Source organism: Pelobates fuscus, chromosome 8 (genome assembly GCF_036172605.1).
Source record: "Pelobates fuscus isolate aPelFus1 chromosome 8, aPelFus1.pri, whole genome shotgun sequence".
In the NCBI taxonomy this organism is placed as follows: domain Eukaryota; kingdom Metazoa; phylum Chordata; class Amphibia; order Anura; family Pelobatidae; genus Pelobates; species Pelobates fuscus.
Genome location: NC_086324.1, coordinates 172,269,104 through 172,284,035, shown reverse-complemented (window position 1 = coordinate 172,284,035; position 14,932 = coordinate 172,269,104). Strand labels below are relative to the sequence as shown.

At 44.8% G+C, this 14,932-nt stretch overlaps 2 protein-coding genes across 9 annotated transcripts in view; both read left to right on the top strand.

Annotated features, from left to right (window-relative positions):
* The window catches only part of PRRT2 (proline rich transmembrane protein 2), a 28,547-nt gene extending 22,602 nt beyond the window's left edge, over positions 1 to 5,945 (top strand). The window contains exons 4-6 of one of the 8 annotated variants that reach the window (XR_010085224.1): positions 5,089 to 5,451; positions 5,491 to 5,531; positions 5,563 to 5,945. Coding sequence is in view for 1 of the 8 variants with exons in the window: in XM_063430835.1 (XP_063286905.1) it covers positions 5,089 to 5,096 (8 nt within the window). In the remaining 7 variants the exon portion in view is untranslated. The other 7 variants (XR_010085228.1, XR_010085227.1, XR_010085226.1 and 4 more) reach the window with 7 other exon arrangements.
* The window catches only part of LOC134572045 (nucleoside diphosphate kinase A), a 151,494-nt gene that overhangs the window by 22,644 nt on the left and 113,918 nt on the right, over positions 1 to 14,932 (top strand). The window lies entirely within an intron of this gene.

The window sequence follows — 14,932 nt, the reverse complement described above, 5'->3', positions numbered from 1 at the left end:
GCATTGGGCAGAAAAATACATGACTAATTTTCAAACAGTCCTGTTCACTGATGAGTGCCGTGCAACCCTGGATGGTCCAGATGAATGGAGAAGTGGATGGTTGGTGGACGGCCACCCTGTTCCAACAAGGCTGCGACGTCAGCAAGGCGGTGGTGGAGTCGTGTTTTGGGCCGGAATCATGGGAAGAGAGCTGGTCGGCACCTTTAGGGTCCCCGAAGGTGTAAAGATTACGTCTGCAAAGTATGTGGAGTTTCTGACTGACCACTTTCTTCCCTGGTACAGAAGGAAGAACTATGCTTTCCGTAATAAAATCATCTTCATGCATGACAATGCACCATCTCATGCTGCAAAGAATACCTCTGCATCAATGGCTGCTATGGGGATAAAAGAAGAGAAAAAGTCATGGTGTGGCCTCCATCCTCCCCTGAGCTCAATCCTATTGAGAGTCTTTGGAGCATCCTCAAGCAAAAGATCTATGAGGGTGGGAGGCAGTTTACATCCAAACAGCAGCTCTGGGAGGCTATTCTGACATCTTGGAAACAAATTCAAGCAGAAACTGTCCAAAAACTCAAGTTCAATGGCTGCAAGACTTGTGAAGCTGCTATCAAATAAGGGGTCCTATGGTAAAATGTAACGTGACTAGAGATATCGCGAACATAACATTTTCCGTTCGCGAATGGCGAACGCGAATTTCCGCAAATGTTCGCGAACCGCCATAGACTTCAATAGGCAGGCGCATTTTAAAACCCACAGGGACTCTTTCTGGCCACAATAGTGATGGAAAAGTTGTTTCAAGGGGACTAACACCTGGACTGTGGCATGCCGGAGGGGGATCCATGGCAAAACTCCCATGGAAAATTACATAGTTGATGCAGAGTCTGGTTTTAATCCATAAAGGGCATAAATCACCTAACATTCCTAAATTGTTTGGAATAACGTGCTTTAAAACATCATGTAGGATGTTGTATCAATCAGGTAGTGTAAGGGTTACGCCCGCTTCACAGTGACAGACCAAACTCCCCGTTTAACGCACCGCAAACAACCGCAAACAGTCCATTTGCACAACCGCAAACTCCCCATTTGCACAAGGTTGGATACCAAGCTAGCCATGTCCGGTTCCTTGTCCTCACTGATGTCATTGAAGGTCTCTTCCTCCACCCAGCCACGTACAACACCAAGGGTCCCTGAAAGGTGACAACAAGCCCCCTGGGACGCCTGCTGTGTTTGGTCTTCCACCTCCTCAAAGCCACCTTCCTCCTCTGACTCCTCTTCTTCAGACTCCTCTCTCTGCATTGCCTCTCTCTGCGTTATTATAAGGTGTGTTAAGTAGTACTATTCCTATCAGGGGACGTGTATATGGCATCGATTTTAGGAACCGGGAGATGGAAAAAGATGCTTGGTCGGTCCTCTAACTACAAATTTGGGGCACTGCACGTGCAATCTAATGCGCCACCAGATAGGAGTGGTGGCACTGGGCAAGTGGGCACAGTATACGCTGTGAGCCTGACACACACGCTGGCAGGCAGGCAACTGCAATTAGATTACACAGAAAATAAAATAAAAGCAGACTGATGTTCTAGTCCTAAAAAGGGCTTTTTGGGTTGCTGTCCTTACAGCAGAGATCAGATGAGTCCTTCAGGACTGTAGTGGACACTAAATATACTAGCCTAGCTATCGATTTCCCTATTAAATCAGCAGCAGCTACACTGTCCCTCCTCTCACTAAGAATGCAACTTCCGGGGGGCAGGGCCTAGCTGTCATGGAGGAAAGACGCACTTCGTGTGAGCTCCCTCAATATCTCACTTTAAGCAGCTATCAACAAGCGAATTTCACCCCAGAAGGGGATGACCCAGCAATGTTGTTCTTACCTGACCGACCCGACATGCTTACTTACCTCCGCGTGGCAAGTGTGGCCTGGTGCTCACCGGGCGGGAGAGGCGGACGATCTCCCGATCCTGGGATGCCCAGGAACAGCTACTTCCCGGCAGGAGCTCCGTTACCCCCCCACCTCAGACCGGTGGGGGTTATCCCGGTCCACCCCTGAGAGGCTGTCTGGAGCTAATGGACACCAGAGCACAGCCGCCCAGGCTGACATACTCATCTGCGACTCTCCCAATATGGCGGCAGCCGCGTGTCCTCCTGGTACCAGCAAAGCATGGCAGGATATTAAGTCTAAGCTGGACAGATCTTTAATCAATTTTGGAAGCAAATAACAAGCAGGAAGCCCCAACAAGCTCCACCACAGCCCCAACAAGCTCCACCACAGCTAAGCGAAGCAGTCCCCATTAAAATCCACCAACGCAAAAGGAGTCGAAGATGGGACCGGAGGCACAAACAGAAATGCAGAGCCTGCCCCACGTCAAGCACTCGCCTCCACCTTAAGCCACCACAATCCCGCACCGGACGTGAAGCACCACCGGGACAGATCCGACCACCCGGCAAAACAAGCTTCCACCACCTCAAGCCGCGAACCCGGCACTCAGCCAGAGACTTGCCTTTGTTGTTCCAGGTATCAGGGACTCCCAGGGTCTGCACCTGGCGCCCAGAAGGGATCGGATGAGCACAAGCAGTAAACAGCAGCCTGCCAAGCATGTCCCACTATAGCCGATCCTCCACACCATTCCTTTGATCACATGAACTGCTCTCTGCACATTAACTAATCGTAAAGTAGCAAGCATTTAAACATGTCATTATTTCACCTCCTAAAGAGTTTATTGTCGTAGTTCCTTACATGCCTTTACCTTAACCGTTCATGTATTATGTTATTCACTAGTCTCATCTCATGGGGCGACTCACACTTGATTTATAACTAGTGGTGGAGCTGCTGATATGAATACACAGTTGATAACGTGCAAGCTACACCCTAAACATGACAGCCATCTTTCACAACAATGTACTGCTATATACTCATACCCTCAGTGCAACTAGCCATGATATACGCACGTTCAGCCTAGCATGCTCAAATATAACACACTTCTGTCTAAAAAAAAAAAAAAAAAGAATGCAGCTACCGAATGAATCTAAAATGAATGCTGTCCAGGAGGTGGGAAGGTCTGGGAGGGAGTGTCTGCTGCTGCTGATTGGCTGGAATGTGTCTGCTGACTGTGAGGTACAGGGTCAAAGTTTACTCAATGATGACGAATAGGGGGCAGACCGAACATCGCATATGTTCGCCATCCGTGGCGAACGCGAACAAGCTATGCTCGCCAGGAACTATTCGCCAGCGAACTATTCGGGACATCTCTAAACGTGACCTGTTAAAATGTTTAAAAAGTTAAAATGTTGTTATACGTTTGATTGAAATAGCTTTTGATTTCAGTAAATATGCTGCAAACACAACAAATGACAATTTTCAGTTCTTTACAACCTATAAAAGTGTTTTGAAACTTGCAGTGCGTAATAATTTGAAACCGTGCATTGTAAGTTTTTAATATTTTAAAAAAACACTTATCATTAGGAGGTTTGTTCAATAAAATTTAAATTGTACTCTTAATAGTTGATAACATGAGAATTATGCTGACTGTTATTTAAATCAATTATTTAGGTAAATAAGAAAAATATAATTTGCATAATAATTTGGAACAGGGTGTAGTAGCTCTGAACTCTCTATAAAGTATCAATATCCTTCTGAAGATATGGTCTCCAGTACTGTGTTCAGTACTCCAAGTGAGGTCTCACCAGTGTTCTGTACAATGGCATGAGCACTTCCCTCTTTCTACTGCCAATACCTCTCCCTATACAACCAAGCATTCTGCTAGCATTTCCTGCTGCTCTATTACATTGTCTGCCTACCTTTAAGTCATCAGAAATAATCACCCCTAAATCCCTTTCCTCAGATGTTGAGGTTAGGACTCTATCAAATATTCTGTACTCTGCCCTTGGGTTTTTACGTCCAAGATGCATTATGTGTGTCTTGTGAGTGATAATATTTGAAATTTCACATTTTTAATAGGACGAGTGTATTTCATTTATTGATTTTTAGAGTTAATGTACAAATAAAAGAATTAAGACAGGCCCATTTATAGCACACGGTAAATTTTTATAATGATGATAAGCAAAACTGTTCAGTAAACAGAGAATCGTAGACATTTTAAAACAAAATTTCAGTGTTAAAGGGACCCTATAGGAACCCAGACCAATTCAGCATATTGAAGTGGTTTGAGTACAGTGACCCTATAGCACAATGTTTACATTGCAGCACTAATTCTGCCTGTAACGGCTGTCTATCGGACAGCCACTAGAGGCATTTACTGAATACTACCAGACTTTTAGTCTGCTAGCACCCTACACACTCTAATATAAAAAAATTAAGTGGCACACAATCCTTCAGCTCCCATAGAGTACCAACAACCTCTGACCAACTGCATATCGAATAGTCCAAGCTTTCAAAAGGTGTGTTCACAATAACACTACTACACTAGCGCATTAACACTATTACACTAGCACACTGACACTATTACACTGACACTATTACACTGATACCATTACACTATTACACTGACACTAGTACACTATTACACTGATACTATTACACCAGCGCACTGACACTATTACACTGACACCATTACACTATTACACTGACACTAGTACACTATTACACTGATACTATTACACCAGCGCACTGACACTATTACACTGACACCATTACACTATTACACTGATACTATTACACTAGCGCACTGACACTATTACACTGACACCATTACACTATTACACTGATACTATTACACTAGCGCACTGACACTATTACACTGACACCATTACACTATTACACTGATACTATTACACTAGCGCACTGACACTATTACACTGACACCATTACACTATTACACTGACACCATTACACTATTACACTGACACCATTACACTAGCGCACTGACACCATTACACTGACACTATTACACTGATACACTGACACTATTACACTAGCGCACTGACACTATTACACTAGCGCACTGACACCATTGCACTGATACCATTGCACTCGCACACTGACACTGTTGCACACTGAAACTATTCCACTATTGCGCTAACACTGTTGCACACTTCCTGTCTCTGTTTTAATGTCTTCCTTTTCATCTTTTTCAGTTTTGTGAAAAGCCGTCAATTGTCATACTCAGACACTGAGGGGTACGCCCCAGAAACCATCGAGAATTCTTCACATTCCCACCGTGTCACCAGCTAGAGACCTGAGAAAGCCTTCTCGAGGAGTGTGAGTGAGAGTGTGAGTGAGACTGCCTGAGAAATGTGAGTGAGTGAAACCTCCCAAGGAGTGTGCGTGAGACTGCTCATTGAGTGTAAGAATGAGTAAAGCTACCTCCGACGTGTGTATGTATGAGAGCCCTCTAATTGTGACAGTGAGTGTAAATGTCCATCAGTAGGTCAGTGAGTGCGCTGTGAAGGTGAGTGTGTCAGTAGGTAAGTGAGTGCGCTGTGAGGGTGAGTGTGTCAGTAGGTGAGTGAGTGGGATGTGAGGGTGAGTATCAGTAGGTCAGTGAGTGGGCTGTGAGGGTGAGTGTATCAGTAGGTGAGTGAGTGGGTTATGAGGGTGAGTGTCAGTAGGTGAGTGCGCTGTGAGGGCGAGTGTGTCAGTAGGTCAGTGAGTGTAGTGTGAGTGTGTCAGTTGGTCAGTGAGTGGGCTGTGAGGGTGAGTGTGTCAGTAGGTCAGTGAGTACACTGTGTGGGTGAGTGTGTCAGTAGGTCAGTGAGTGGGCTGTGTGGGTGAGTGTGTCAGTAGGTCAGTGAGTGGGCTGTGAGGGTGAGTGTGTCAGTAGGTCAGTGAGTGGGCTGTGAGGGTGAGTGTGTCAGTAGGTCAGTGAGTGGGCTGTGAGGGTGAGTGTGCTGTGTGTTGTTCCTACATTTTGTATATATAGTCACACTTGCTTCTGATTATCAACTCAAGTGAGAATCTCCATTCCACAGAAGATATAAGCACACTCATTATCAGGGCCATCTATAATATGAATAGGACCCTGGGCAAAGCATTTTCTTGGGCCCCCTAGGCCCTGCCCCTCCCCCCGCCCCATTAAGCCCAACCCCCAATCACACTGACAGACCTTCTGACACATACACACACACACACAGATATATTAAAACATTCGCAGATACATACTGACACACATACACTGACACACAAATATATACTTATATACATTCAGACATACTGACACACACATACACATACACTGACAGATATACTGAAACACACAGACAGATATACTGAAACACACAGACAGTTGTACTGAAACACACAGACAGATGTACTGAAACACACAGACAGATGTACTGAAACACATAGACAGATGTATTGACACACACAGACAGATGTATTGACACACACAGACATTCTGACACACACACACAGGGATACTGACACACACACAGGGATACTGACACACAAACATACACACACACTGGCACACACAGACACACACACATACTGACACAGACATACTGACACAGACATACTGACACAGACATACTGACATACACACACACAGACATACTGACATACACACACACAGAGATACTGACACACACACAGATATACTGACACACACACATACTGACACACACACAGAGATACTGACACACACACATACTGACACACACACTCAGACACTGACATACACTCAGACACTGACATACACTCAGACACTGACACACACTCAGACATACTGACACACACACACACATACTGACACACACACAGACACTGACATACACACACAGACATACTGACACACACACACACACAAACACATTTAGCCACCCTCCAGGTTCTTACCTTTTCCTGGGGTCCAGTGGCAGGCTGAGGCAGATGGGAGTTCTCCTCTGGAACTCCCCTCCTCCTGCCTTTCTCCTCCTGCGAGGCTATTATCTTCGGTGGGAGAAAGTGACGCGCGGCACTCACTTCCTCCCAGCCGGTACAGGAAGGGGCCCTGTCGCGCTGTTTAAGCATCACATCGCCCGACCGGGTCCCTGCTCACACATGCTTACCGGGTGGCCCTTAGTTGGCGGGCCGGTGCGGCTCTGTGCAGCCGCACCGCCGGGTACATGGGGGCTGCTCAAATAGCGGGGCCCCCGGGGCAGCTGCCCCGTTTGCCCCGCGCTAAAGACGGCCCTGCTCATTATTACTTTCACTCACACTCTCACTCACACTTAGCCATTGCTCTGACTGTACAGCAGTGACACCTAGTGGTTGCTGTGTGTATAGCAGGAACATGATTTCTCCCACATTCACTGCAGTGCATCACCAGTCTAAACTAATTTGCCTGTTACAGGACTGCAGAGCATTAACCTATTAACTTTCTCACCGGGAGACAGCAGAGCATCTTCCCTGCAGATCATTTCTCATTTTTCTAATTACATTTTGAGAATTTATAACCTGCAGAGCATTACCTAATTTTCTTTTCGTACATGCCTGCAGAGTATCATTCTCCCTCATGATCTTTTTGGATAAATCTGACAGAAATCACTGCCTTCTCATACAAGCCTGCAGGGAATCCGCCCTCCAATATACTCTGACAGAAGTGCAGAGCGTCACTCCCCAATACCACGAGCCCCCCATACGTCCACAAGACTCGCAGAGCATTACTTCTCTCACTTGCCAAAGCAGCGTCTCTCGCCAGTCTGATTTAACTCTACTCTTCCAATGGGGGTCACCAGCGCACTGCATTGCCTGTTACTCCATGGCGCGGCACTGCACTGCAGGGTGGCTGGCTGGCAGTAAGGGGTTAATCTGGGTGCGACGGTTGCAGATGGAGGATTGCGTTGAGCGTCTCTCCTTGGCTGCGCTCGCACCGCATGTGTTCTCGTTCCTCAGACCTTTCTGTCTATCCACGTCCGATATCTGATGACTGTTATCTGTATTAAGCACCTATCGTCCCGCATGCTGCCTGGTTTACATGCACGCCGGGGAGGGTGGGGGAACTACCAAAATAGGGGTGGGGAGGGTGGGAGACGGGGACAAAAAAAATAGAGGCGTAAAGGTTTTCCTAGAGAGAGAGAGAGAATTGGGTTTCTTGTTTAATCAATGCCCGGATCCAGAACTGCACCCATCCTTATACGTTACAATCACCCAGTCCCTCTTTATAATTAATCATTAACATAATACAAAACTGGCCAAATTTTTACACATATACTCATCGCTGCTACTTTTTGATACCATTTTGAGCTTTTTACTAACATTAAAATCCCCCCCCTCATTTGTCCCGGTAGCTGTGTTTAGGGGATCCTGTGGGTGCAATGTTGGGGGTGAAGTTTGTATTAACCTATTGAGTGCTAGCAGGGGGTAGTTCTGCCTTCGTGGTTCTCAAAGAGTTAAACACTATTAGTAATCAATTCCTGTGCCCCCCTCCCCCCAATATTATCATCCACCTCTCTCTCTCTCCCGCCTCCTGTGTCTTTATATACCTATTGTAGGGTGGGGTTGTGGGATATTAAGAATGTATTTTTATTAAGCTATGTTCTTGCAGGAAAACGAATTAAACCAATTTTGCATGTATCGTGAGCCAACAATGTTTGTATATTCTGCACATTTTTTTGTATGAACGGAGCATGAAAATAAATTGAAATATTTATGCATGATACACTACTGTGTCTTGTGATCTGTGGGCAACGGGGTAAATGGCAGCAACATGTGCTGTAGCTGTGCAAAAGGTGGTAATTGTAAATGTAGAAAAATATTTATAGGGAAAAGTCATAAAGAGGATATGTCACAAATCGAAAATATATATTTAGTAAATAACCCTGTCTGTGTGTCTGAATCTGTACGAGTCCTCCAGGGGGCGCTGTGGAGACTGGCTCAGGACCCGGTATCACCAACACAGCAGGGTCAGCAGTCAGACCCAGGGCCGGATTTTCCTATAGGCTAACTAGGCTTCAGCCTAGGGCCTCAAGATCAAGAGGGGCCTACATTCAAATTGTTAGCAAAATTAAAATTACACTATTCTAAAAACAGTTAACACTAAAACACTGAACCGAAAATAAGGAGAAATTCTACGCATATGATATGACCAGTGGCGTACTAAGGGGGGCGGTCCGCCCAGGGTGCCACTTACTAGGGGGGTGCCCGGGGAAGACTGCAATTCCCCTCCTGCCGCGATTGCTGAGACCGGCGGTCTGCAGCTCTGCAATGTGCAGAGCTGCAGACCATGGATCTCGCGTGCACTGCCCAATCAGAGCGTTGCCGCGGGTTACCACGGCAACGCTCTGATTGGGTCTCGCAAGATCCATGGTCTGCAGCCGGAAATGAGGGCCACCGAACCACCAGGGACCCCACCGGAATACCAGGGATTTAAGGTAATTTTTTTAGTCACCCCCCCTCTCCTCATCACCCCCCTCCCTCTCACAATCACCCCCCGTCTCCTCATCACCCCCTCCCTCTCACAATCACCCCCTCCCCTCATTAGCCCCCTCCCTCTCACAATTACCTCCCCCTCTCCTCATCACCCCCCCCTCTCTCACAATCACCCCCCCCCCCTCCTCATCTCGACTTTTTTTTTTTTTATTTATTATCCGTGCCACATTTTTTATAAAGGTTAGTACCAATCACAACATGTTTCATTTAACATATTGATATATATCACAGTAATGATGTATTTTATTGTCTCTCATGTAATTTACAAACTTAAAAATGGGAGGTGAAAGGGCCTCATAAGTGGAATAGCCTAGGGCCTCTTCATCTAAATCTGGCCCTGGTCAGACCCCAGACCTGATACACTCCGTCAATGGAGAGAGATTGCCGAATGGGTCCAGTGTCCGTGATAACCCAGGGGAATGCTGAACGATTAAATGCTAATGGTAAAACTGAGGTTAAACCAGCCAAGCTGTGACTGATTTCAGATTCCAATTCACTAGAATTCAGAGGAACCATAGAGAGATCCTGTCTGCGTCCGTAGAGCATTATATCACTCTGTGACGCCTCTCTATGGCCAATCTATAGCAGTAAGAATCATGACATGGCGTAGCCATCAATTTACATTCCTGTTTGTGGAAAAATGATTTCATTTCAAACAATGAACAATACTGGACTTTATTGCTGTTAAGGTTTTGTAGAAACGGCATTAAATCAAATCATACCTTCCAACTACACCGGTCCAAGAATCGGAACGCCGATGGGTCACTGGCTCCATCCAAATGGGGTTGGTCCAAACCAACAGGGTTTTCCAAAAAGTGAGAATTCAAAGTGAATTCCAAATTTAAAGGATAACTCCAGTTCCTGGCACTGCAGGTTCCCTCTCCCTCCCACCCACCCCCAATCCCCGGTTACTGAAGGGGTGAAAACCCCTTCAGTCACTTACCTGAGGCAGCGACGATGTCCCTCGTCGCTGTCTCCTCCTCCGCGCCGCTCCTCCTTCTTACTCCGTCGGCCAGTTGGCGAGACTGATCCCGCCCACTGACCGAGGAGACCTAATGTGCATGCACGGCAATGCCGCGCATGCGCATTAGCGCTCCCTATAGGAAAGCATTGAAAACGATTTTCAATGCTTTCCTATGAGGAAATGAGCGACGCTGGAGGTCCTCACACAGCGTGAGGACGTCCAGCGACGCTCTAGCAAAGAAAACCTGTGCTATGAGTCAGGAAGTGACCTCTAGTGGCTGTCTAGTAGACAGCCACTAGAGGTGGAGTTAACCCTGCAAGGTAATTATTGCAGTTTATAAAAAACTGCAATAATTACACTTGCAGGGTTAAGAGTAGTGGGAGTTGGCACCCAGACCACTCCAATGAGCAGAAGTGGTCTGGGTGCCTGAAGTGTCCCTTTAAGGTCAAAATAGTCGAAGTGGCCAAATTCTCTAAGTCAGCTATCCTCTCCATTCCTGCTACTCTGGCATTAAATGATCACCTTAGTGAACAGCTCGGTTTTTTTTATTGAGGCATAACATTATATGGGGTTCAGAATGAGAGAAGGGAGACGATAAAGTTTCATACATAACGGGTGTATTAAAATGCAATTTATATAATCTCTGAGTAACTTTTAGCCTCATTTTATATTAAGAAGAGTGGTTATACTTCTAGTAAGTTTAGCGCAGTAGTAAAGGAAGTGGTTAGATATCAAGCAGCGTTATAACGTCAGTAACACTATACAGGCTAAGAAGATAGGTATATTTTAAACATCGTTACCACGTATAGTCGATTCTTAAAAGTCTACAAGGGACTAAAATAAAGTAAAAATGATAACTTGCTCATGTGCCTACTGAGTGAGTAATACGGTTTAAACATTGGAGAGTATTACATGAGTACCAGGCGGTCGGGCTCAGTTTCTCTAGGTGATTAAATGACAGGCTACTTGAGAGCGTGATTGGTGTGTGAAGTACAGCAATATACTTGTATGTAAGGCATAGACATGAGTGGGTATGTGAGTGTAATGCTTAAAACATGCTGATGCGTCTTGCGTGTTTGCAATAAGCAGTTAATAAGCAAGTAGGTTGTTCGGCTAGCAGGTATGTCATTGAGAGATTATTTAGTAACAGGCTATCCGATCTGCTGCCTAGTAGGTGCTGTAATTGCTACTTATCACGACACAAAGATAAACAAAAAACATAAGAAAAGCATAGACGAAAACAATGATAAAAACATGCTGATAACAGAGTATTACCACCCAGAGAGGGTCCACTGGCTACATGCTATGCATGCTTATTAGTGGGCTTCGTGTTCCATAAGGAGAAAGGGGGGGAATAGCGCAGAACTAGAGAGATTACTAGGCTCCCAGTCCTGTAATCATCCGATGCCTTTCGTCAGCAGGTCACGCTGTGGCCGGCTGTCAGGGTCTTCAGGACCGGTACAGGCTGAATGTTTAATCGCTGTCCCCCAACACCCACCGTTACCGGCCCTCCTCACCACGGTCAGGCTGTGTCTTTGACGTTCCGTAGGGCGCTGGAGTACCTGGGTGCTTGAGCTGGTTGCGGGTAGGTTAGGTCGGCAAGTTTTCCTTCTGGCAGGGATTCTCCGTGTGTGAGCTCTACGAGCTGGCTTTACCCCTGGTGCAGGTGGAGTAGGATGCAGGCTGTGTTGGGGATGCTTGGTGCATAGTGTGGGGATATTTATGGGATAATAATAGTAAACAGTTGAGAATTGCCCACTATTTCAATTCTCAGATCCCAAAGATCGTTATTGTGTAAGTGAAATGTATTCCATATAAATAAAAATCACAATTTGTTATAAAAATAGATACAATTTATTGTGACAATTCAAATAATAATAAGTAACATGCGTGACAATAATCAATGAATATTCAGTATAACATGAGTATGCAATACAAATGGCAATACATTCCAATGGTTAAGACAAGATTTATGACTTGTCTCTTTCACAGAGAAACAAAAAGTGAAACTTACACACAGACACAGCTTACAGCCATAAAACTTTAGCTGACAGTTAAAATAACCCTTTCAATGCTGGCTAGACCTCCTAGGTAATTAAGACCTATTATCATGTAATTTTAAATAAAATAACATTTAAACCAGCTCATTAGTCATTTCCTGGAACCATCCAATAAGATTAATCTACCATGTTCTATAAGCAGAATCTTAACTTGCCTAAACAGATATTTTATCTTATTTTAGAGCAAATCAATACACCTGGATAAATATCACGATATGCTAACATGTGATGTGTCACATAAATACATACTTATTCTAATTCCATCTGCAGAATGGAACGGTTATAAATATATACTTCTTAGTTAACTAAGATTTCTAAATATCGAAATCTGATCGTGATTTATCCAGTCATATATCATGCTATTAGAAAATTTGTAATTAATTTAAATTAATTAAATGAAGCCAGTATATTTACCAGTTAAAGAGATGTTCTCATCAGATGTTCTCAGGTAGCTAAGTGTCAAGGAATGTTTCTTTCTCGCCTACTTTGTCTTGCTTTGCATCCTTCTGCCTCATTTCGCTTTCTCTGCATACCTCTCTCTTCCCTTTGTCTTAACTTTTTAACCCCTTAAGGACCAAACTTCTGGAATAAAAGGGGTCCTTAAGGGGTTAAAGGAAAATTCACTAGATGATAGACCAATAGAAACACTGGAGGTGTGGTTACCTTCCAGATAACAATTTAAGTATTTGGTCTATAGAAGGCAGTCTCGTCCCACTAAACATACCTATCCAGGAATGAGTTAACTTTTCCTGGTGGCTATTTTGACGTCATTTAGCTTATCTTTATGGTTATTCATAATTTAAGTTTTCTGTCAGTTCAAGAGTTTCTATGGGCTTTCTTCAGACTATGTGTCTGGCAAATTCTGCTATAATTTCTAATATGACAGTTCGTAAACTTAGTCTCACCTTTCTCTTACAATGGGAATCTTGTGAAATTTAAAAATTAGTCACTAAGTCTTATCTGGTGACAAATGTCTGGGTTTAGAATTGATTATATTCCATTAGCATTTAGACAGTCTGTCCATCCCCCGTTCTCATCTCTTATACACAGGTTTGTATATACTAAGCATTCCCTTAGCTCTGGCAAAGTGGTTAGTTTTACAGAAGGGATAGAAATCTTGTGTCTTTTGTTAACTTGAAAATAACAAAATCGAGTCTACTCTGTTCAGAGTGACTGACAATGTACATTTTAATTTCTATCACAGCACAAAATGTCTGCCGATATAAATATCCTGACAACAGGGTCTGCATTCGCTTGTGCCGGACGCCATCCTCCACCATCTTGGGTGTACCTTGCTGCCTCATGGTGATCGGAGGCAATGTTGGCCGGCTGCCTGTGGCACCCAGCGAGGACCGGGATAACCCCCGCCGGTCCAGGGGGGGAGGGGAAGGGTTAGAGGTGAGTACGGTGAGGTTGCCATCTGCAAGGTTACCATCCAGGAGAGCGGCCGCCTCTCCCTTGCTCGATCGCAGCTAGGCCTAAAGCTGGAATCGTGGGGACCCGGTGAGTTGCGGGTACAAGTTTGGTATCAAAACGTTTTCCTGGGTCTCCACCACTCTATAGTCACCTTCCCAGCAGTGTGCGTGCGGTGATTTGGGGTATATCTCCCGTTTTAGTGGCTGGCTTGCAGGAGCTATCGTGCAGCACGTCCACTCTGCTAGGAAGCTAGGCTCCGCCACCCAGCTCGGTTTTATTCAGGTAAATTCCCTTCTTATAATGGACTGTATTCTTCCCTCACTGAAATAAATCTATGGCTCAGTTTAACACGTACACGGAGATATTCACTGAAGTGTGAATTATCAGGAATTAACAGTGAATTTCAAATGTTACACCAAAATATCAAAACTAGAAACATTTCCCAAATCCTAAAACATTACCCCTTTCTAGTAGGACGATTATCCATTCATTTCTGTTACTGAAACAATTAGATGTTCTCTTGGTATTGAAAGAATTCTGGGAGTTGTACAAATACACGTGGGGGTTAGAGGAGCAGAAGTAAAGATCCCTGCTCTAGGTTGTAAGCTCCCAGGCTTTCTGACCGTGTAGGAGGTCTAGACCCACGGCAGGGATCTCCTGTCCTTTGTATTGGTGCGTCTTATTATTTTTTTTCCTCTGTCTGTGAGACACTCAGATTCTTTTTGCTTTAAAGGGACCCCTGGAGCGTCCCCAAATGCTGTATGTGTGAAGACTGTGTCCTCTTTTTTTTCATTTCATACAAAGTAAATATTTAAATAGAAAGTGTCCCTCTTTGTCTATTTGAAATGTTAGGAGGTATGCAAGAGGCAGCAATTGCTCAGTTCACCTGCCTTGTAAAAACTTCTCATTGAGCTGTGTTGGGAAGTCTGTGATTGGACAGCTACAGAAAGTATGGGCGGAGTTAGAAGGGGAGGGCTTGCATAGGCTGCAGACGAGATCTGCCGCTTTACAAGCTGTTTTTAGATATACCCACAATGACAAAATGCACCATAATCACAACAGATCATTATACAGTTTAGAGTAGTAATTATGGAGCAAAGAATATGTGGTAATTCTCCCAAGTTTGCTCAA